This window comes from Miniopterus schreibersii (genome assembly GCF_964146895.1).
Source record: "Miniopterus schreibersii genome assembly, chromosome: 17".
Classification (NCBI taxonomy): Eukaryota; Metazoa; Chordata; class Mammalia; order Chiroptera; family Miniopteridae; genus Miniopterus; species Miniopterus schreibersii.
In genome coordinates, this window is record NC_138117.1 from 11,900,315 (window position 1) to 11,926,461 (window position 26,147).

General features: G+C 35.3%; 1 protein-coding gene across 1 annotated transcript in view; it reads right to left on the reverse strand.

Annotated features, from left to right (window-relative positions):
* Positions 1 to 26,147, reverse strand: part of CSMD3 (CUB and Sushi multiple domains 3) — a gene marked incomplete at its 5' end in the record, with an annotated part of 553,604 nt that overhangs the window by 435,176 nt on the left and 92,281 nt on the right. The window contains one exon of the mRNA XM_081116493.1: positions 6,478 to 6,672. Coding sequence (XP_080972619.1) covers positions 6,478 to 6,672 — 195 coding nt within the window. The remainder of the gene's footprint in view (positions 1 to 6,477; positions 6,673 to 26,147) is intronic.

Consider the following 26,147-nt stretch of genomic DNA (forward strand, 5'->3'; position numbering starts at 1 on the left):
ACTGAACCGAAAATTACGACTAAGTCTTCAAATGCAAGTTACTCAATTTCATTCTTCTTGTTTCCCCACCCACTAGAGTGACTACATTTTTTTAAATTTAATTTATCGGGGTGACATTGGTTCACTAAACCATACTGGTTTCAAGTTTGCAACTCAATAAAATATCATCCACACACTGCATCCTACACCCAAGCAAAGTCTTTTTTTTTTTTTTTTTGAAGCAAATTGAAACCTGTAGCAATATTTTCTCTTATCCTTTCAGAAGTCAAAGTGCCTCTCCCTGAGTAAAACTGCAAATTCAGTCTTAAAGGTCTTTAGAAGCATTCACTCTAGACACAGCATGTAAAGCATGGTACTGTGAAAAGATATGATGGGAAAACATTTTGATTACAAATGCGTGTATATAGATCTAGATTTAGTTATGCGTGTGTTGTATAAATATTTTTAATGGGCAAAGGATAAAAAACTAATGATAGGAAAAAGATCCTAAATTTGGAGTAATCTCTTTTCACCACATGTGGTGGAAGACAGTAAAGAAGGTGGTGTCAGATGGTCTCTTAAAATTAGCAAGGTTTTCCTAAGAGTTTTCCCATTATTCAAGCATCTGAGATAACTTAGACTGTTAGTAAATATTGATATTTCTTTTTAGCTCAGAAAAGGTGGCATCCTTGTTAGGAAATCCAGATATAATTTCTGTTCCTTAAAGCCATGTGGTCTATGAATGTTTACAGGCGTTCTGCTGCTTCTGGGTTGGTGGTAGGCTTGTAGTTCTCTATCATTTTAAAGTATTTGTAGCCATGTGATTTTTGTCCAATGAAATAAAAGTGGACATACCCTGTGGCACTTCCTGGCCAAAATATTAAGCAGCACTGCTTAATTGCCATTTGTTTTTGTTGTTGTTGTTGTTTTACCCTGCCATAGCAGTTATTCAGATAGCTGGTGACTATGGTAAGCAAAATCCACATGCCATTTGGATAGGCAGACTGAGAAAAAAAATAACCTACATTTGACGAAGCTACTGAGATGGTAGGGTTATTTGTTATTGCCATGTGACCTAGCCTAGTCTGATACATGCCATGCACTAGTCAGTTTTTATATATTAAATTAAGTGAAAAGTGAATTCTGCTCACCACTCTTGCAAGCTACTAATTCAGAGCATCACAGAATGAAAACTCAACCTCCCATAAGCTAATCAAACACTTGTGCTCAGGAAAAACAACACTAAAAACACCGTAAGTCAGAGAGTGAAAAAAATGTAGTCATTGATATTTTTGTAAATAACTATAGGTGAAGGGAATATCTGAAAACATAAACTGATAGAATGAATGTTATTTAAAGTTATGAAGTCAAATACTTTCAGCTATCCATCTATATAATTTGGTTACAAGTTTTGTTGGGGAATAATTGAGAAATTTATAATCATGATTATAAGAGAAATTATGAGAAATAATCTTACTAATTTTTTTCTTCTACAATCATCCAGAAAGGACATAGCAAGTTTTTTAACATATTCTTCAATAATAAATTTTCTAAAATGCAAGGTTAATTGATACATATTAGATGATATCCAGTGATTCAACTGGAAGAGTAATATATTTTCTTAAATGTTAGATCCAATAAATATCAATGGCTAAGTTACTTAACAGCTATATTTTAAGCATTTTCACATGTTCTCTTTCTAATTCTTTTATTTCTTTTTCATCTTTAATCTTATTTTTAACTCTTGCTCCATGGATTATATGTTGATAGTAGTTTAAACTAGGAAGAATTCTAACATTTTATAGTTGGTAGGAGAATGTCATTGCATGAAACAAATTTATTTTCCTAGGACTTTGTGTATCTATAGCTTTTGAAGAAAAATTAACTGTAACTTGTAATATTTACTTTGTTACTCTAAAGTTAAATTTAGTTAACTTTTAGAAGGATTTATGGAGACAAGTTATCCCCATACAACTGAATTTTTCCCTTTGACATTACTGGAGATTTCTAGGGAGTGAAATTATAAAATGTCCCCATTGAATGACCTACTTCAATATGCCATACAACATCCATTAATTTCTGACCATTATTAGCTATGTGTGTCATTTTCATGCTGCATCAACTGATTTATGTAAGTTATAAATTAAATATAAATATGTAATGTAACCTTAATATTTCAACATAGTTTGAATGCTATGGCATCCTCAAATATAAGTATCAATAAATAAATAGAAAATTTCCTTGGTGAAAACCACAAGGAATTAGTAACATAAATATAAGAATGACAAAAATAATAGACAAAATAGTTATTTTTCAAGACTCTTTTGTTTTTAAGATATTTACTGCCAGTTTTGCACACACAATTATTATACAATACAAACAAAATTGTCTTGGTTCTTTTGGGGCAGATCTGCAGTTGGAAAAAGCCTAAGGAAGTAACTATAGAAAACTTTCAGATTTCAAGCACATTTAGCAAAAGACCAGAAAGTAGAGTTTCTAAAGGCATACAAGTTTCAGCACTAGATTTTGTCATCTATTATTATTAACTGTACAGGGGATCTTTCATCACTGAACGGCTCCTCCACCATCCACTTAACATAACTTATTAAGGGTAGCGGTGACCAATCAAACGTCACAGAGGAGAAAGAACTCAACATAAAAATGTGCAGTGTCCTTACAGAATGACTCCTGTAAAGATCTGCATTACTGTCCTTTCTTAGCACACAAAAACCAGGGCGTCTCATATGGAAGTAGGCCATTAAAATATGTGTCACACGGCATCATCAGGTCTTTGGTGGTCTACCATCCCCTTCCTCCATCCATTTATCCTGAATTATTTGACCTCACCTTTAGACTGGTGGCTTTACAAAGAGCAGCAGAATACCAGATGGTCATTACTGTGGTTCACTGAGTTTACATCCTAGCAGGAAGTTAGATGATTGCTTTTCAAGGTTCTTATCATGCATCGAACAGTCTATTTCACCACAGGGAATTTTGAAGCTATCAATATATTTTTGGCTAAGCATGTCCCATAATTTTTTTTTAATTTTATTTAAGTCATGGTCCCATATAATCATGTGAATGAAAGATAATTTAATTTCTTTCTGGCTACATGTTTAAAAATGTAGATAAGTGTTAGAAATGGGTATTGCTTAATGCCTATAAAATTCTATTTCTATTTTGGGAGAGCAACATTAAAAAAATATTTGTGATAGCTGCCTCAAAAATATAAACTTCTCTCAGGTAGTCTGGATCTTTCATTTGGAACAAATACTTTAAATTCTTATTTGTCAAACAAATAAACAAAATCTTCCAAATAAACAAAAGCCTCTATAGAAGCATATAGCTCAAAGTTACACAAAATGAGCACAAATAACTAAGACTCAGTTTCCTCAAAAAGAAACTGACTTTTGTCTTTGATTTTCCAAATATACATTGTCAGCATTTCTCTAGGAATTGTTCAGAAAGAGAAACAAATGGAAAGAATTCTATTAAGGAAAAAATACAAACCTCTATAAATAAACATTATCATAACATATAATAGTAAAAAATTACAGATCTAATGACTGTCTCTTTAATGTCGAAGAAAATGGATTCGTTTAAAATAAAAAATGACACATGGAGGATCAGAAAAACTTGGACAATAGAGTTAAGAGTTAAGCAACAAAAATGTTTGCATTTTTATATATGGGATAAAGGCGGGGGGCAGTAAACAGCTTCTGGAATCAAGACCGAACTCAAAATATCAAGAGGGAAAAGTATCGTGAGATTTGAAGGTTAAAAACAAGGCTGACTACTAGCTGCAGCAGCAGAGCACAGGCCAATTATGTGGTAAGAATAGAAGGTCCCGATTTTATTTTCTACGTATCAGAAATACGTGGAAGGCAGCACCTCCTGCTTATGCAGGGATACGGCTGTTCCTGCGCAGAATTAGATGGCACACATTTGGGCATAACCCGCTTCACCAAATAGATAACTTTCCAAATAAAAGGTCCCATATTTAACAGACTGTGAGTTTCACGAGGCCTGAAGCCGTTTCATCCATCAGTGTGCTTTAGCAGCGTGGTCGGTGCATAGTGACTTCCTAATAGACATCAGTTTAATTATTGAATAGGCTTAAATATGAGTACTTCCAGAAATAAATGACTCAGAAATGCTACGTTAACCTTGGGAAATATATTTTCACCACTCGTGTATATTATTTGCTGATCCCAACCTAATTTACTAGGCGAATGTGGGGTTTCAAGTTCTCCTGAGCCACTACAACTCTCAGAAAAATTAATTCCACTGCCTGTGTGGTTCTAGAACCTAGATATGTCCATTTTCTGGCGCTCAATTTCCAAATAACTATTTTAGTGATGACAATAAGCATAAAAGAGAAATTACTACTTTCTGAATATTATAGATTAGGTTTGTTATAGGCATTAACTAATATAATTCTCATCATAACATACAGTAATGAAGAATTCCCCTATTATACTAATGAGAAAACAGAACTGAAAAATTAAATATCTAGAAAAAGCTTCTATATTTTCTCAGTGGCAGAATTATAGAGCAAACCAAGGCTTTTACTAGACCAGTGTCCACTCTTTCCAGAGTTTACTCTCTTGGTGGTTGTTTTTTTCCCTGTTTTTTATTTGTTTGTTTTTATGGCAATTAATAGAATTTATAAAGGGAAACATACATACAAGGTGTGTCATTTTATTTTATAGTCTCCATTATTTCAAAGCTCTAGGCCCATGTTTAACTGTCAATAGGTATTTTTAAATATTTTAAGTAAAATGTAGTGATAGCTATAACTTTTACATTGCTTTAAAAATTACTATTTTATATGTTTAGAACTAATTTTCATGTTTTGAGTACCTTCCATGTGCTAGGCATTACATAAACAATTTTTTAAAACATTATTTCATTTAACCTCTCTAACATTCACAATCTCCTGTAATAGGTAAAAATATTCAATTTTTACATAAGAAACAACACTCAGATAATACGTGGCAGGAAGGCAAATGAACTCGCAGATCTTATACCCCTAAATATATGTGTGTGCATATATCATATACTACACAACAAGGATTCAACTTCCCTAAGTTCATGATTCCTCTTCTATAACACCACCGACCACATGTGACGGCATCTCACACTCTTCATATCATCCCATGAGAACTGGGGCGTGCAGAACTGACACAAGTGGTGATACATTAGCTCCTAATGTCTGTGAATAGTGAACTCTCCTCTGTTTCAACCCAAATGTCTTGTGCCTTCTATCACCATTCAAGTAACTGTGGCAGAAAAACTTAGCTTGCATGTTAAGTAAAATCTCATGGTCTTCATAGTTTTTGACATTTGCTGAGTAACCCTGAACCTCAGTTTCTTACTGTGACATTTAAAAGTGATTATGTTTATCATTTCTTAGCACACTGTAAGTGTCCCAGTAAATGGTAGCTGATATTCGTCATAGAAATAGCACCAGCAGCAGAAACAACAGTAGTAATAACAGTAACAGAAGTAGTAATACTATTAGAAGCAGCAGCATCAAAGAACGCTAACCTTGAAAGAATGTCATCTATAACATATTTTACTAAAAGGCAGGTATAGGCTATCTTATTTAACCCTCACAATGAATGAACAGGTGGGTTTTTCCCTGTCTCTCACTGGTTAAATGAGATAAATGTGAGATGAATCTCCCAGAGTTGATGACTTGCCTGACGTTTCTCACATGGTAAAGGTCAAAGCTGGGATGAGAAACCAGCTCTGATTTCCAAGGGTTTCTCTTGCATGCATTCGCCACCACATGTCTGAGAGTAAGCTACAAAATAATTTAGATGAGCAGTTGGACATTCCCACATCCCATCTGCAGAGGAATTACAGGAGCATATGCAAAAGATAAATGAGATACAACTCTTTGTTTGTTAGAAAATATGAAGCCCAGAGAGAAAACGGTGTCACTCTCCAGTATTTCTGTGGGCACGATTCACCCATGAACTCATCTGTTGAACATGTTCTATTTTCTAGCCTCTGTACTTTGAACCTCTGTCCATATTATTATAGTATTGTGCTTTCCCCAAAATACAAATAATATTCATCAGTGTTGATAAAAAACTATACAGCATTCTTTATTTTTTAATGTTTTTATTGATTTCCGAGAGAAGAAAGGAGAGGGAGAGAGAGAAACATCAATGAGAAAGAATTCTTGATCGGCTGCCTCCTGCACACCTCCTACTGGGGATCAAACCCGCGACCAGAGCCTGCGACCCGGGCATGTGCCATGACTGAGAATTGAACTGGTAACCTCTTGGTTCACAGGTTGATGTTCAACCACTAAACCATACCGGCTGGGCTATATATAATTTTTTAAGCTTCAAATATTATAAAAGGAACAATTGCCAAATGCCAATGTTTTGCAAATATACTACGATTACAACTCTCACTTTTTAAATGTTTTTATTGTGTCAAATATTCAATCAGCATAAAAATTAAAATTATATTTCTCCTTACCTCTACAGATGGGTACAGGAAAATCCCATGAGGCTGTATTAACTGAATTGGCTATACAGGTGAGTTGAGGGTGACCATCGAGGATATATCCAGTTACACAGCTGTAGCGGATCTTGTCCCCAACATCGAATCTTGTACCATATAATACACCTTTGGGTGGGACTCCTGGGTTTCCACAAGAGCTACTCTGCAATTCTGTAGAAGACAGGGAAAGGAGAGTTTACAGTTATTTTAACACGTATTTTAATGTTTTAGATTTGTAAAAATGTATATACAGTTGTGGAAAGAGATTAACCAAAGAACTTACATGCATATATTCATTACACATGGACACAGAAAACAGGGTGGTGAAGGCCTGGAGTGGGGCAGGATTGGGGTGGAGGGGGGCAATGGAGGAAAGGGAGGGACATTTGTAATACTCTCAACAATAAAGATTTTAAAAAATAAAAAATTCTCATGAATCCATCAAATGTACATGCAAGATAACTACACTGTGCTTGTCTTGAAATTATGAGGAAATAATACGAAGGAATTTTGGCAACATAACCTATTCTAAAATGTAAAGTATTGTTGATGCAGCAAAAAATTACTTGAAAAAGATCCAAGAAAAATATAAATCTAATTGTGTTATAGAGGTTATAGTTTAGTGACACTTATCAATATTAGTTAAAAGGAAATATAATTAGTTGTAAGTGATACAACTAATTTATTTATTAGAAGCTCTTGGGGGTTACTATTAACATTGCTCTGTGATGTGCACAAGTTAAAGCAACACAACCTCCTTTGCTTTCTAAGAATTTACAATTTAAGAAAGTTAATAGTCTTAATTTAATTGTTGAGGTCAGCTCTGAACCATACTGTTTTTGCACATAAACATTCATATTCCCAATTACATCTGACAAATTATCCAACAACATATATGATGGCTCCATTGTACAGAAGGGGAATCTTGAGACTCAGGCAGACTAAGTAACTTTCTCAATGCTACCCAACTAATAAGCAGATTTGTGGTTCAAACTTAGATGTTTCTAAGTTAAAAGTCTCAGATTGTTTTACAATTGCATGTTGTTACCCATGAAAAGCAAATACTGTACTCTTTCTACAAATGTTTACTTAGCAGCTACCATGGGATATAGATTTGCAAATGACATACATGGCCCTGTCTTCATGGATTTTATAAACTGGTGTGGACAAACACAATAAACAATTGATTACAGAACATTAATTATAATGTAACAAGTGAAATAGACAAAAACATAGGCTATAATGAAGTATTTAATTGAGAAAAATGAAATAGTCTTGATTAAGAGGAGGTCTGAAAATACTTTCATGATGAAGTAAGGTTTAAATTGAGATCAGAAATAGGATAAGTAGTTAGCTGGATTTAAAAAAAAAAAAAAGTTACCCAATATATTCAAAATTTTAAAGTATAAAAACCAAAGTACTATAATATTTATTAGATTTAGCAATGTAGTGAATATAGTTTCTGTGAATGTGTTAGGGTAGAAACTGAATTGGGGGAAGAAAATATTCCAAAAGGGTTACCAAAGATAGGTTCATATAGTGAATATACTGTGCATAGGCTTATGAACTGAAAGAGGAACTATTTATGTCATTAAATTGTTTGTTTGTTTTTTGAAGGATATACTATAAACTCTTCAGAGCAGAATAACTGAGAGTAAATAACTGAAATGCATTCTAAATACACATACGAGCAGAGATTTTCCTATGTATGATATATACTGTGCGAGGTTAGAAATTCAATACTAGAATAATATTGAATATGAATAATTCTTAAACAGGATCATCAAAATTAATTTTTAAAACAATGAGTAGCCAAAATAATATATGCATACTATTTGGATATGACAATATCAAACAGGGCTGTTAATATGATTACACAAAGTATATATGCAATTCATTCATATGATCAATACATGGAAGATATTGTTAGCTCAATAATTGCAGTTTTATTATTATTATAATTAATTTTGCATTGAGACATCTAAATTAGGTGTAATTAAGTTATGATCTACTAGAGGTAGGATCATGTCTTCATTAAATGCTAATATACTATGTTATGTCATACGTGCTGTCTTAAATATTATTCAAAAAATAGTAATTTAGTCAAGGGTAAAATGAGTTAATCCTCTAAATCATATATAAAATTCAAGGGATCATCTCAACTCCTGGTAGAAGATTTGTATAACCAAATTCACCAAGCTCCCCTATAGGTGTCATTAATTCATTCATTATCCCCTCTATTAGTTGGTACCATTCATCAAGCCCTATGCCAGGCACTGATTATAAAAAGATAACTTTGAGATACTACAGCCTAAGAAATCCACAGTCATTTTTGTTTTGTTTTTGTTTTTCTTTTTTAAAAGAAAAAATGTTTAAAATCAAATGTAAATCCTGAAAGAAAACATATAAAAGGACTATAGGAGCACAGTGTTTTCATCATGCTTTCCTTGGAGAAATTCACCAACTCTACCAAGCAATTTAGAAAGAGTGATTTATACCAATAAAAACATTAAAACAAACTTGGCTCTTAAAAAGTCCCCAATTTGTTAGGAGCACATGGATAATTATAAAAGGCAGGATATTTAGCAAAATACCAAGAAGAAAACCTGACCTAGTAAATTGGAATGGAAACCGAATGAAAGGATAAGGGATACCATGACTACAGAATCGCATAATTATTCAGTCAGGCAGACGAAGCATGATCCTGCTAAGATCAATTAGCAATGCTATAAAACATTGTAAAATTAAATCTACTAAGGGGAGTAAAATCAAGTTGTTTGTACTTCTTACAGAAAATTAATTTCAGGGCTTTATTTCCCAAATGATTAAAAATAATTTAGAAAGCATGACATCAAGTTAAACTACCTAGAACCTCTCATCCTGAGACTTCAAAGCACTTAACAAACTAATACGTTTTTCCAACTTTTTTAGTGGTATGAAATATTCTTTTATTACAGATACTGAGCCATTCCATTCATGCAGGATATACATAGTGTCGTTTAAGAATTCACTTGGAGACTTTGCTTTGAGCAAATATTTTGGAAAATCTCTTGAATCAGTTATTGCATCTATCATGCTCCCATGGACTTTAATTTCATTATATATTAACGGAATGAAATTTATTTCTTTATACATTTTTTTTTTCTCTCACTAGACAATGAGCATCTTGAGAACAGGGGTTGTAATTCATCTTTGTGTTTCAAGAACTTAGCATATTGCCTGGTATGTTAACAAGCAAAAAGGGATTGCTCAGTTAATTGAGTTATTTCCTCTAATAGAAAAATATAAAGGATGATTATCACACAGAGTTTGTAGAAATGAATGTTTAGACACAAAATAGAGTGGAATGGTAGAAGAGCAGAGAGCTGTAGGCATATCATGAATTAAACTAGTAGCATGATAGGCACTGGACCACACTGGCAACGTGTGATCTCCTATGGGTCAAATTACATACTGTGCCATTCAAATGTTTTTTTATGAAACTACATTAACTTCTGTAAGACAGTTCCTAAATATGAGCACAATTCATAAACTACCGGTTACACCACAAGTCTTCACTGAAATGCTGTAGATGGAGCAAACATTAGGCCACATTTGCATTGTGAAAGCCATACTGGCACTTTGTAAAGTTTCTCATATTTGGCAATCAAAAAGGAAAATGTCCATTACCGTTTTTAGTATTTCCACTTAAGGAAAGGGAATTCTAACAAACTACTGGCTATTGGTTGCTAGAGGAGAAATGAGAGCAAATCAGCATCATCTTAGCTAGTATGCCTAAGAGGAAAAAAGCTTGTAGATTGATTTAGGTGGGAGGAGGGAAGGATGCACATAGATTACAATGTATTTCAGGCAGTAGAAAATTAAAAGTCCATTGTTACACATTTTTCTTTCAAATTAAGATAAATCTTCAGGTGGCTGAATATATTTCCAAGTGAAGGAAGTGTGAAGCAGTGGAAGAATCAGTGTGAAACCAAACCAAACACATAAAATGTGTGCTGTCTGGGCCACAGCATTCTGTCTGAAAGTGGGGTGTTGGTAGAGCCCACAGGCAATACAGAAAAAATTTTGAGTCAGAGAGTAATGGTCAGACACAATGGAGACAATTCCATTGCACAATATCCAAGGACTAAGCAGTTACTGGATATGCAATTATGATGTGTGAGGAAGAGGCAATTAATGTTCTTTCAATTTCAAATATCTGTGTCCTTTTTTGGCAAAACAAATTTTACCACAGAAAATGAACTGATGAAAAATATTATTTGTTTTATATACTATTTAACTACCAATGTATGAAAAGAGCTGGATGGAAAGGTCATGAAATATTAAAAAATATGATTATTTAAACCTAACTATATCCTGTGTAGCTACCAGAATATTAACTATTATATATATACATTATATGTATAATATTTATATAATATATATAATATTAACTATTATATATATATATATCTATGGGGTGGAGAATGGAGGCATATTCGCAGCCATCCTCTCTTTACAATTTCTAAAAGTGGAATAATGCTGCATTTGGCATGGGTAGCATTTGATAGCTTGATTCAGAATAAGAGAAAAAATATGAATAGACTCTCCTCTCCTTATGACAGAATTGGGACAAGTATCTGTATTAAGACTTTTAGATAAAAGTAACTTAATTTTTTTTTAAATGTGTTAAGCTGATTGTGGATAATTTACTAGATTATATATTCATCCAGTATGAGTGAGAGATGCCACTCTATTGCAGCAATTAATTAATCAACAAATAATTATTGAAGCCTGATGTATAAATGTAAAAGGGATATAAAAATAGGACACCAATTCTGTTCTTCTTGAGATTATAACTCAGTTGGAAACATTAGGCATGCCTAGTGTGATCTTCTGGCACTTAAATAATAAAACTGATTCCATAAGCTAAAAAAATTAAATAACTTATATACTTTTACAAAAGGAGGAATATTGTATGAGATGAGAGAAGCGGGGTTTTATGTGGAGAGGAGTCAAGAGAAGAGTAAAATAGATTATATGAATAAAGGCCCAGAGAGAGAGAGATGTACAATATGTATTCAAGGCAAAATGCAAAACAAATGGCTTAAGCAGAGCACCATGCACATGAGGAAACACAGAATGAAACTTCAGAAAAGCATGTTAGCGTCACACTTTGGACAGCCTTTAAATTAGCTGTTTTAGGGTCACAATGCTATGCTAATACTGCCAAAGGCCTCAAAATAAAATGGTTTAAGTAGATAGCAGTTATTCCCTGTGCGTGACTCTCCTTCGGTCTAGGCTAGGATGGGTCAGACTACGCCCTCAGGTCAGCAGGGATGCAGATTCTCCCCATTTTACTGCTCTATCGCCCTGTAGAGCATTGCGTTTACATGGTGAAGCTGGACCATCAAAGCAGTGAAATCCAAGCTACTGGGAGATGAATCAGAGGACGTTCATAGAAAGAAACTTTCCCTTCCTTCCCTTCTCACTACATCCTGCCGAAACCCAAGGTTTCCAGGAGATGCACAGAAGCTTCTTGTTGGTTTTTGTTTGTTTGTTGCCATTAAGGCCAACTCTATTTCCTCATGGATCAGTGACCTGTTAGAGAAGAACACAGTCACGGAAGTGAGGAGATCCTTTTGGACAGGACTTGGGAAGCTGCTCCTATCCCGGGAAACCCTGGTCCTGTTCCCGAGAAGGTGCTCCTTCCTCTGGTACCCTCTGGTGTCCCCTGGCACTTCCTATTGAATAGCTCTCCCTCGCTCATATTCTCTGCAGCAAAATTTGAGGTGGGTGTGGGAAGGGAGACTAGGCTTGAGAGTGCACAGCTCTCATATCCTACTAATCCAGCTAACGCAGGTTCGGTACTTGAAAGAGGCCTTATGAATTGATCAACCAAAGGAATTTGCAAATGAGTTGCAGAAGGTATTTGGCTAAAATTTCCTTTAAAATCTTTTTGGCAACTGGTTTGTTTGCTTCCAGTTATTTTCATGGGCCAGTGAACACTCACGCCCCACCCATGACCTGCTTTAACCATCTCTCTCTTTTCAACTGGGACTACCATGGGGCGTTCTGAAGCAATGTGCAGGAAAGAAACATTCTTTATCTGATCTTTGCCCCAGGGATGCCCTTTGCATAAGAAAACAAGACACTTATCAAGCCTTCTTACCCCTAAGGTACATTTGACCTTTCCAATCAATGTCACCAGGATTTTAGACTCTATTTCCTTACATCTTCCCTTGAAAGACAGCCAATATATTCCTGAGCTGTCACCTTCGTTGTAAAGCCTTGTCAAAGGCAGCCAGGAGCAGGAGCACACCCTAACAACATTCTTGATAACCGCCTTCTTTTGAGCTAAATCTTCAGTGGTCTGCCATCCACACTGTCATAAACAATTACTTCGTCACACTTGCGATAACATGTTTGCTTGCTAATGTTCCAGACCACAAAACAGTCACAAATATCTCAGGTTTTTCTTTCAATGCACCACTTCTGCTACAAACACTTCATCAATGTCAGAAATAAAAACCAATTTTTAAAGCATAAAGGAACTTAATTGTTTTTAGGAACAGGTTCTAGGCTGGACCTCTTGATTAATACAGAATTAGCTCCATAAGGAGATTGCTACCTTGAGACCACCTCTGAAATTAAGTTTACCTGGAGTCACTGCCATCTCACCACCAACCCCTGAACAGCAGGAGACTGGAAAAGAGACACCTGAAATTACATTTTAAGGATAAGGGAGTGATAGCAAGAAGCAACAAACACAAGGACTGTATTTTACCCACAGGAAGCTAGAAAATGCTGGAAGGTGCTCTAGTAAAACACTGAATCTGCAAGACAATTGCCTGTGCCTAAATTCAATGTTTCATCCGCACACAGGCACACACAGGTGTGGAACTTAATTCACATCCACTATAAGAGTCTTAGAAATGTGATTTTGTTTCTTTTCTAAAACTTTCAGATAGAAAAATAGTGTCATGGAGATCAAGAGACAGTGTCTGATCAAACTGCCTAATATACAGGTATTCCCCTTTCACCCTTTTACAGAGATTATAAGTTAATTCCTTCAAAATACCCCTAGACAATCCTCCCAACTCTGCCTACAGAAGAAGGTCCAGTCCCTCACTTGGCTGTCAAGATGCTCCACAACCATACCCATCATGACTTTCCTATATCTCCTATGCTCACCTACTCACAGGAGCTATATCATTCAAATAGTCACCCCCCGCCCCCCCTCAGTGTCACATGTATTCCTGCTCCATAGGTTTACTCACACCATTCTGAAATGTCTCCTATTTCTTTTCTAAGTGTTTCTATACTTTGAGATTGAAACCCATCCCTTTGCATAAAGCTTTTCCAAACACTTCAGTCCATGGTGATCACTTTTGCTCTGGAAACAAACTTTTCTATTTTCTATTATATTCACTGATCACTATTCAAATGTCTTAGACATTTCATTTTGCCACCTTTTATTGTTTCTTTTTCTTTTAAAATTCTACATTGTTCTCTATCTTATAATGTGTAAACACTGTCTACTCAATTGACTTGTGACAGATCCTGTGTTTTTCATGTGCATCTTTAAAAGTGCAAACTCTTTAATTCAGATATACTTGGCTCTTAATACTTACTTGGTTACAGAATGAGCTTAATTCCAAGAACAACTGGAAAGTTAGAAAAATATGAGAAGTCCAAATTATTTCAAATCTATTTAAGAATTCAATTCCACTGGGAAGAAAAGGGCCAAGTCCCATATTGACAATAAACTTTATGGGGACAGGATTGGTGGGGAAATAGAAACCAGGGCCTCGAGAGTTTCCTAGACGACAAGGAGTACAATGAATCCACACTATTTAACTCTTCCACAATAATGCTCAACCTTTCCTCCCGATAGGACTAGCTCTGAAAATGTGCAAGAGAACTAAACACTAAAATATCAAGAAAGGTCTTGATCTAGTTGATCTGCATTCTTGCAGTTGACCTTATCATTAGAAAATGAAATATAATGAAATCAAATTCTGGCTTTGAATCTTATCTCTGCCATTTATTAGTTTGTGGCCAATGTGGCTTTCAATACTTCAGTTTCTTCTTTGGCACCACAGGCATTACCAAAATTAATGTGGGCTACTTAAGCCAATTAATAATAATTCACTATGATTTTAGCTGCATTGTGACTTTCTTGATATCTCTATATCTGAGGTTCATTTTTAATTTAATTTATTGGGATGACATTGGTTAATAAAATTATGTAGGTTTCAAGTGTAAAATTCTATAATACATCATCTGTATATTGTATTGTGTGTTCACCACCCCAGATCAAGTCTTCTTCCATAACCACTTATCCCCATTTACCCTCTTCTACCTTCCCTACCCCCTTTCCTTCTGGTAATCACCAGGCCCCCAAACTCCCTACCCACTGACAGCTGTTAGTCTGTTCTCTGTATCTGTGAATCTGCTTCTATTTTGTTTATTTTGTTCACTAGATTCCACATAGGAGTTAAATTATATGGCACTTATCTTTCTCTGACTGGCTTATTTCACTTAGCATAATACTCTCCAGGTCCATCCATGCTACTGAAAAAGGTAAGATTCCCTTATTTTTCACAGCTGAGTAGTATTCCAGTGTGTAACTATACCACAGCTTTTATATACACTCATCTACTGATGGGTACTTGGGCTACAATGAACTTAGGGGTGCATAACAGTCACTGGTGTCATTCCAAAAGATGGTTGTTTGCACATGAACTCATTTTCCTCAGAAAATATGTATTTATGAGGCTTGAGTTCACTGAATATGTCTGATTTCATTGCATTCAAACCACACCACATTTAACAATTTCCCAACAATGCATTTACATTACTATTCAGTTCATTTTTCACTAAGATCTTGACATTTAGAATATATATTTACTTTTTTATTTTGTTTAAATCCCCACCTGAGGATATGATTTTATTGATTTTTAGAGAGAGGGGAAGGGGGGAAGGGAGAGAGAAAGAGAAACATCAGTTGAGAGAAAAACATCGATTGGTTGCCTCCCATATGCACCCCGACCAGGGATCAAACCCACAACCTTACTGAGAATCAAGCCCCCAAACTTTTGGTGTGCAGGATGATGCTCCAACTAACTGAGCTACCCGGCCAGGTCAAGAATGTATTTTGCCTTTTTCAGCACTGACACACAGTAATCACGATAACTAGCTTTGGGACTGGTTATAGCTCATGGTATAGTACAATAGAAATTGCTCCACCAAAGCTATGAAAAACTAATTGAAAACAATTATGACAATTATCTTTCTGTTCATTTGCTTGCACTAGATTCCTCATTGTCTACTGAGAGACTCCAGACAATTTCCCCTGATGTAACCTACCCAACTGCATTTCAAGCTTTATTCCGTGATCAAGTATACTTCTGATTAAAATAGGAGCTACGCATGGATTGAGTGAGGACTGGAGTTATTAGAATTGTAATAGGAGTATAAGCAAAAATTAAGTATCATTGGACCTTCTTATTTTAATTAAGTACCCAAACACTCTTAATCAGCATATAATTAAATTTAAGAGGAAGTACATTGTGTGCTAATTGCCACTGATTATTAATAATATGCTTATTTATGCATGCAAACTCTATAATGGCATATATCTCAACTCTTTCTGAATGACAATAACTGAGCTCTGCATAATAAGGCTGTTAATGAAATGGAGTCCTGCAAGAACTGTCAGACAATAATAGCTCAGATCTCAGAATTATTTTTTTCCTTTTGAAAAATTAGAGCAAGTCACATGAACTCACATAAGAGAACATTAATAATTTATTCTGCTTCATTTTATCAATCGTGTTTTATTTTCTGGGATAATATATGTTTTGGGAATATTTGATTAAAATATAAATAATTTGTATGCACTAAAAACATAATCTTTATTGTAGCTTTAAACATTTTTTTTGTTATTTTATTCTGCCATTATATACAATTAGAAATGACTTTCGTCAATGCTACTATCTCTCCCTCTCCCTTCCTCTCTAAAAAAAAAAAAAATCAATGAAAACATATTGATTGGTGTCACAAACACCCAGCATTGGTGTCACAAACATATATTTGATAAGCATATAGAATCTTAATAAGCATAGTTGTTTCTATTATAAAGGACAGATAATATTAATGAATGGATAAATGCTGAAATAATCAATACATGAATACAATTTACTTTACAATATGTCTGGAAAGGTCAACATAACTTGCAATCCATTACTGCATCGTGGTGACCACATGGATTTGGAATTGTGAGCGTGGACTCCCATTCTAGCTCTGCCATGTATTAGCATCTGGGTGACCTTCAGTCAGTCACTTCATCTCCATGAGCCCCAATTTTCTTATATGTGAACTGGATGTAATAATCATCATGGCATGTGGTTTTTATGAGTATTAGATGGTACTGTGCTTATAACATGCTTAGCACATGGCCTGATGCATGGTAATCACCGAGTATAAGTTATTGTTAGTTATTATTACCACAATTACTTAGCACATACGCCATCATCCTGTTAAATCCCAACAATCTCAAGAGAGATCTCCAGCATCCTCTCAGTGACTGACACTGGGATGATTCTTATCTATCCCCAAAATATATCATAAAATACTGTATGTAAAACAAATAATTCTGGTCAAATTTTACAATAAATTCATTAACTCAATAGGTTTAAAAACATTTAAAATTTAATTTGCAGGGATGTACAGTTCTTACATTGGTAAGTGGAAAAACCATAACATAGGTTGGTTTATTTGTGTATGTTTAGTGTCTATCATGAATATGCTTAGCAAATATATATAAAATCTTAATTAAAGATATTATATCATGATAAAACACACGTTGTTATTCAAACTTTGAATTTTACCCCTTAGAAAACTATCCAAATTATAGTCTATAATTGGTCTTAATTTCCTAATATAAGGAAAGATTGCATTCATATAGTTTTTGAAGTTCTTCTCTGAATTAAGATAAAATATTTATTTTTGGGAATATGTTAAACTTTCCACTACATAATACACATACAAAACTGACAAAAATGTCCGGTCGGTGTGGCTCAGCGGTTGAGCATCGACCAGTGATCCAGGAGGTTAAGGTTTGATTCCTGGTCAGGGCACATGCCCGGGTTGCGGGCTTGGTCCCCAGTCCGGGCATGCAGGAGGCGATCAATGACTCTCATCATTGATGTTTCTATCTCTCTCTCCCTCTCCCTTCCTCTCTCTGAAATCAATAAAATTATATTTTAAAAAAATTATTTTAAAAAAATTGACAAAATGTCCCTGACCAATATTTTTAAATACCCTTTCCTTTCAGGACAGGTTTGTGTTTTTCCCCCATAAATAAAGCACATTACTACATCTTAATTCAGTATTAAGAACATTTCTTAGATAAGCTAAATAACTCACTTATTTTGCAATTTTAGTTATTACTATTTTTTAAAATATATCTTCATTGATTTCAGAGAGAGGGAGAGAGAGAGATAGAAACATCATTGATGAGAGAGTCATTGATCAGCTGCCTCCTGCAAGCCTCCAACTGGGGACCAAGCCCGCAACCTGGGCGTGTGCCCTGACTAGTTATTACTATTTAATCATTACTCCCTCAGAGAAGCTGAGGAAGTGTAACCACAGTAGCCTCACTGAAGCTCTCTGCTGACCATGTCAGAACTTCAGCGTATTCTCTGATTCTGTCCTTAACCTAGTGTTTATTATCATTTGGAATAATATGTATGGTTATCAAAATCATTAAACAGAGCCAATATTAAAGATATTCTGAAACAAAATTACTTATTTCTAAAGAGGCAAATCAACAATTTAATTTTCTGACTGTAATATATCATTTATTTCTAATATTTAATTTGCAATAGATGCTGTGCAGTAATTACGACTGTCAGCATGCTAATAAGAAATAAATTCACACTTACCATGGTATTAGTAATATAATATAGTATATTTCCAGTATACAAATACAACCTGGGTGGCCTAACCTTTTAAACCATAGTCAGGTATTAAACTCCTAATTCTTGTTAATAAGCCCCTTAAGTTAAAAATTGCTTCATCCCATTCTTTCACTGTGATATACTTTAGGTTGGATTCCCCAATACAAAATAGGCACATACCTACTCTGTTGGTACACAGGGTATTTTTAGCTGCCTGTTTTCATGGAAGGTGAGTAAACAGAGGCCCGGAGACATTAAGCAGCCTGCCCAAGTTGAGGTGAATGATTTTCCCCACTACACCATGCTGCATACAATCACTATGGAAATTATAATAATGCCCGTAACATTACAAAGTGCTGAGAAAATGGAACACATAAAGAAATGATGTACTAGAGGTTAGAGAAGAGGGGAGAGGTATCTAGAGATGACAATGCCGCTTCCTATTGCGGAGCTGCTCTCTCAGGTCAAGGGCCTGGGCTATCAGAACGTGAGCAATGAGAACAGGGCTTGATTACATGCTGACAACTCCCTCAACCTCTTCCCTGTGCTTTTGATTTATACACCCAACTGCCTACTGAACGTCTTCATTCAGATGCCTTGTGGACATTTCAAATTTAACACGTCCAAAATGAGTGTCCTGTTTTCTCCCCAGTCTTGCCATCTTTAGTAACAGCACTGCCACCTTCTCAGCTGTTAAAAGGAGAGAGTTAGGAGTCCTCCTCATGTCTTTGACTCCCCTCAGACCTTTTCTTCAAATCAGCTTCAAATTCTACCATAGTTAGTCCCAGAATATATATCATGCCTGCTCTCTTCTTTCCATCTCCACTGCTACCACATTATTTCAAACCACCGATCTCTTTCCTGGATGCTGTGATAGGCTCCCACCTGGTCGGCCTATCCCCAGTCTTGTCTCCCTGCAATCCAATTGCCTCCACAGCACAAGTGATAATCTTAAAGGATAAATCACAGCACAGCACGGCAGTCCCAGTTTAAACCTTCTAACAAATCTCATTTCATGTATAACACCATCCATGTGCTCTAAAACACACTACTACAGCCTAAACAGTCCTTCTTTCAGTTTCTTTGAAACAAAACAAATCCACTTATACTTAGTCCCTCCTTCTAGTCTCACCTAAACTTGCACTGACTCAAAGACTGCATACACACACACACACACACACACACATATACGGTATTCAGTAGCTTTATGCAAAAATAATTACTGAACTTGATGGCTACCTATTATTTATGGAGACTATAAATCTCTTTGGGTTAGAGGCTATGCCTATTTTGTTCACCAATGGTTCCCAGTGCATTGTGTAGTCCCTGGCATCTACAGAGTGCTAAGCAGTAGCTGCATTAATTGGTTCAGAGTAGAAAGTTCACAGAGAAACAGATCCACTATGAGGTTAAAGGGAGTAATCTAAACCATTTTTATCTCTCTCAGGGCTCTTTCTACAGACAGCTTCATTTAAAGACCTTGCATTATCTTGATTTAGATGGCACTGCATGGAGCTTATTTATGGATCCAAATCATTTCCCACAGTCATAGGTCTGCTAGAAGGGTTCTGAGCTGCTGATAAATACCCTTATTTCAAAGCTGGGTTTTGCAGTCCTTCATTTTCTGAACCTCCACTGGCATCATTTTAAGAATGTGTGAAGTTAATTGAGAATGCATCCCCTTGCGTTTTCTAGCAGTTGTCTTCAGGTATTGTACAATTTCAAAATCCTCTTGTAGCTGATTATCATAGGTTTATTGAAAGTGGAAATATTAAATTTCAAAATTAGGATCTGAGCTTTAATCAACCAATCTTCTCTGCTCATATGTGTCCCAGAATGGTCTAAATTAAACATCAACTAGATCTTGAGCTTAAAAATAAATTGATTGATGGCCTGTTTTATTTTTTTCTTTGATAAGACTACTGCATATTACCAGAAAATGCATCATTACAAACATGTGCATTCCCCACAGAGTCTATGCTTAAAACGTAGTTTTACCAGAGTTACATATTGTCATAGTATTTTCAAAATGACCCTTGCCTTTCGACTTTGAGTATCATGCAGAGACACGTGACTTTTTGAAATAAAAATTATGTTTATTTTCTTTAAAACTTTATGGCAAAAAGTTTGGATTTGATTTTACCCCATATAAATCAAATTATTGCATGATTAGTTCATTTTTAAAATGCATTTAACAAACTGTTTACAAGGAACAGGAATAGCTAAATATGCACATTTTAATGTATCCCTCTTGGTATTACATATCCTACAGCTATAGTCCAGATTTCTACAACTAATATGCCACATGTTTTGCTACTAAGACAGAGGGACAAAGCTGGAAAAGGTAAAGGAAAAACAATACTCTATTGATGGTACATCCACGAAATTGTCAGTTTGCTGGAACCATGCCAAATTGTAACATTTGACATTATACCCATTCTGTTGCTATAAACCAGGATTACTATAAAGCAACTCTCCACTGCATGATAGCTGCTGTTTTTGCTTAAAATTGCACATGTGTTTAATTATATAGCAGTTCTTGAAAGTGATTATATAAAATGTTATTTATTCTTGGTCTTGCTCAGATCTCTCAAATTATAGTTCTCTAACTCTGAAAGCAACAATGAATTTTAATAAAGGGCAGGGTTTGCAAATGACTGTTGCGAGGTTGCTGCCAGTGACTGAAAAGCCTCCTTTAGAAACTGAATGAAGTTCTATTGTCTTTGCGTATCTAGGAGAAGGGACTCGGGTTCCTTGACTAGGCCACCAGAGGGCACCCTGATGATGACCAGAAGATACTCCTCTCCAGAGGCCACTACCTTAGAACTGCCTTGGGCATCGGATTTCTGTACAGACCTCTGATGTTGCCTTTCATTCTGAAAAATTTCCATCTGAAACTCCAAAAGTAACAGTATAAGTAATTCTCAAATAACAATAAGTATACTTGGTATACTTACGTAGGACTTAAGTCAAGGTGGCCCGGGTTTTTTCATCATTCTCAGAACCTGATGTGACTCAGGCACACGTCCACACAGACTGATTTAGAATGACTTATCTTTGGTTCAAGCTGCCAAATCCAGTTGAATTTCATTTGGAAACATGAGACACTAATGACTCGGCAACCTATTTATAAGTAGACTATACTAACACGTAATATAGAGGCTGAATATGTAGCTCTATAATGAAATTTAAAGAAGTGTACTTGAATCAGCTTCCAGAATAAATATACTTTTCACCAAAGCAATTGTCTAGGAATTTGGCACTTTGTTAGAATCAACCTAATGTGGGACAATTTATGGAATTACAGAAGGATAAATTGTCATTGGTGATCCAATTATGGGGGTCACCCCCCCCTTGTCCACTTAATTTTTTAAATGTGCTTTTATAACGCTCTCTATGCTCTCTAGATCTTTTCTTTTCACTTTTATATAGTAATTTTTGTCAAATGTATATAACTAAAATATCAAATGACACTTCCATATAACAATATCACAGCATCTACTTTCTAGACTCAATGTGTGAAGTGAGATAAACTATGTGAAAGCACTTTGTAGAGTGACTGTTACATAATGACCAGTCACTAAATGTTAGAAGATACTTTTCTAGAGAAAGATCAATTTTGTATTGTTCTTTTATAAAATATTGTAATAGATCGTGCAGTAAGTATGTACTTTAAAAGAAACCTTGTATAGATTTTTTTGTAAGAAAAACAGCTCAAGTTGTTCCTCAGTACTTTAGATTTGCAGATTTAACCTCTCTCAGGCTGGTGGGGCATTTTTTGTTAATGATGTCAGTGAAATTACTAATCAAGATAGAAGTGCCTTCAAATTAATTGCAGCTGACCTCGGGAAAAATCATTATCTCCTAAATGGACATTCAACTGAAGGTGAAATAATTTTAGCCCAACTTTGGGTCATTAACTCTTGACAGCAAATCTTCTTTTCTGAAAGCTGTTTACTCTCAAGTAAATATGATAATAAATCAGTTTCACACTAAAATTACATTTCCAACATTATATGGGATTATACAAGCACATGTAAAAAAATAAGAAAACCTTGATAAACCCTACTATGTTCACTTTCCTTTTCTGTACTATGTATTTTTTGTGGCTACATTCTCTACTAAACTACATAACATTTCAAATGTTCTCATTCATCTGTGAGCTATTTATAAATTTTTGAAACAGTTTATAATGCTTGGTGCAGTCTTTTATTCTACCTCAATCAAGCTCACCTTCTGTAAACATTTTCAAAAGACATTTGGTAAAAGGGAGATATTTACAACTTCTAAATCTATTTTGACAAAGAGGCACAGAAACTAGCATTTTCATGCATTGCTGGTGAAAAAGAATTGTTTATACATTTTGATAGTAATTCAAAAACATATTAAAATGCATTTTACTCTGACCCAGCGATCCCACATTAAGGAATCTAGCATTCAGAGAAAAAGCAACAAGAATAAAAAGCTTACTAAATAGTCACAATAATCTAAAATTCTGATCCACAATAGTTCAATTTTGATTCAGTCATACAATGAAATAGATCTATATGTATTAACCAAGTGATACATGAGATACTTATTAGTGATAAAATTATCTGCTTAGTTATGTGTACATTAAACTTGTACCTTTAAAAAAAACTTTAAAAATTCTTACCTAATTGTGTTTATATCCACATATATCCACATGGCAATGAGACATGGTAAGGAAACTTTTATGCTATGGCATTAACACTGGTGAGCTTGAACCGGGGGTGAGGTATGAAGAATGTTGGCAAGAGTTCTAATAACTTTATTTGAATTTTTAAATTGTGATAATAAATACATAGTTTTTGTAATTTGAAAAACTGAGCAAGTTTCAAAAAATTAAGAGAATGAAAGAATAAATGTTAAAAAACTTAGTCTCTCACCATATACTCCCCTCAGAACAAAAGACTTACACAGGATAAAAGTGAAGGGATAGAGGAAAAATTTCCATGCAAATGGAAATGAAAGAAAAAAAAAAAAAAAAAAGCTGGGGTAGCAATACTCATACCTGACCAAATAGACTTCAAAATGAAGGCCATAACAAGGGACAATGAAGGTTACTACATAATACTAAAGGGGTCGACCCAACAAGAAGATACGACCCTGGTAAACATATATGCACCCAATATAGGAGCCCCAAATTTATTTTAAAAAAAACAAACTTCTATAGGACTTTAAGGGAGAGATCAACAGCAATACAATCATAGTAGGGACTTTAACACCCCACTCCCATCACTGGATAGATCTTCCAGACAGAAAGTCAACAAAGAAACAGTGACTTTAAATAACACACTAGATCGGATGAGCTTAATTGACGTTTACAGGTTTACAGAATATTTTATTTCAAAGCCGCAGAAAATATACATTCTTTTCAAGTGCGTAGGGGACATTCTCAAAGACAGACCACATGTTAGGACATAAAACAAGTCTGTACAAATTCAAGAAGACTGAAATCATACCAAGCATATTCTCAGATCACAAGGGCATGAAACTAGAAATCAACTACAATAAAAACACCCCCAAACATTCAAACACATGGATGCTAAATGGCATGTTATTAAACAATGAACGGGTTACCAATGAGATCAAGGAAGGAATCAAAAACTTCCTGGAAACAGATGAAAATGAACACAAAGTGACCCCAAATCTGTGGGACACAGCAAGAACAGTCCTGAGAGGGAAGGTCATAGCACTACAGGCCTATGTTGAGAAACAAGAAAATGTTCTAATAAGCTATCTAACACCACAAATAAAAGAATTAGAAAGAAAATGAATAAGAAAAGCCCCGAGGAAGTAGACGGAAGGAAATTATAAAGATCAGAGTGGAAATAAATGACATAGAGGCTAAAAAACAATACAAAAGATCAAGGAAACAAGAGCTGGTTCTTTGAAAAGATAAACAAGATTGATGAGCCTTTAGCCAGACTCATTGAGAACTAATATAAACATGCTAAGGAGTCAAGGCAGTTTGGTCTTCAAGAGTCACAGTCTACTTTTGTTCACTTCTGATAAAGTGACTAAGCAAATGTACCATATTAAAAAGGCACCATTAATTACGAAGACAGATTTCTCTGAGAGCATTCCAATGAAACCAATTGGTAGGGGTTTCAGACTTACAGTAAACATACAATTCAGAAAAAGAAACTTAGAGAATGACAGGGAATTTTGACTTCGTGTTTGGGAGTCCCTGAACAAAAACTACTTTATCAGGTTACTATCATTATATGTGTTTCACCTCTTCTGTTCCTTCTGAGCAATAACTACATTGTATTTTCTTCATTAGAGTGAAGGATGAACTTAAAGTAAATAAACCCTTAAAAATATTGCATGGATAACAACTAATATCTCTGCCCTCATCATTACTAAAATCCACAGGAATCAACGGAGCCACAATGCGATTTAAAACATACAATCACTGTTTTTAGATAACTTTACTTAAGTATATATAATTTTTCATTGCATATATACAGTGTAAATTATCCTTGCAATTAAATTCCACAGATGGTGTTTATGAGTCTGTCTGAAAAAGCAGATGTTTGACCTGGAGTCATTTCTATCACACATGGTCCATCTCTAGGCTAGTTTCTCCGGCCACTGTGGGTTGGCTTGCACACACAGCCCTCTGCGATGCTTCAGTGGAACTTAACTCATGCACTACTGACTGTTACAGAGGACCAAATGCGGTCTCCTCATTGTCAACATAGAGTCTGCTGCTTAAAATATGAGTTCTAGATTCTCAGAAGGGAACAGTGAATGGCAAGAAGATAAGGACCATGCTCTCTATGATTATAGAGCCTACAAATTCTATCCCTGCCCCGACAGTAGGATTCCTTGATGCTCCTGGGAAAATAATGTAGAGAGAGAGAGAGAAAGCATCCATCCAATGGTTGCCTCCCACATGCACCCGGTTGGGGCTGCGGATCGAGCCTGCAACTGAGGTGCGTGCCCTTGACTGGAATCAAACCAGAAACACTTCAGTCCAAGGGGCGATGCTCTAAGCAAACGGGCTAGGGCCCACTTCAACTTTCATTTCTTTTCCTTCATTGCATTTCACCCACTTCTTATAAAAGGGGGCGGAGGGGAGGAAATGGGGACATAGAGAAGGACGACAGTGAGAATAGGAACAGGGAGTCTTGCCGAAGGGGGCCGGGGCCTGCAAGAATTCTACAGCACTCGGTTGTCCATGCTAGGGCTTTTCACCACTGGCCAGAGTGGGCCGCAGCACAGGGAATTAGTGGCCCTAATCTAACTCACAGGAGACTGAGATATTGACCAGGATGCAAATTTACCAATTAAAAAGAAAGCTTTATGAGGATCAGGCATGAATATCACCCACATCCTCTCTAGCAACTCTCATAGAATGCTAGTTAAATAATGATGAAAATCGAACAAGCACTTAATGCAAATATCTCCAAAATGTGTCGATGGAGATGACTAGATATTAAAGCTCCCTCATCAAAATTATTTTTCACCCATGATTTTAGGTCATTTCCTAAATTCCATCCTTCTGTCTCCTGTGATTCAGTCGTATCTGGTTATGGTTTGCCTCTTTTTTGGAGGTATATCTTTATATTGGTTGTTAATATCATAAACTAAGCTATAGCTATAGTCTTCATGATTTTTTTTGGAATACGAAGGTATGATTTTTTTGAAATAAGAGGGCATTCCTATTTTCTT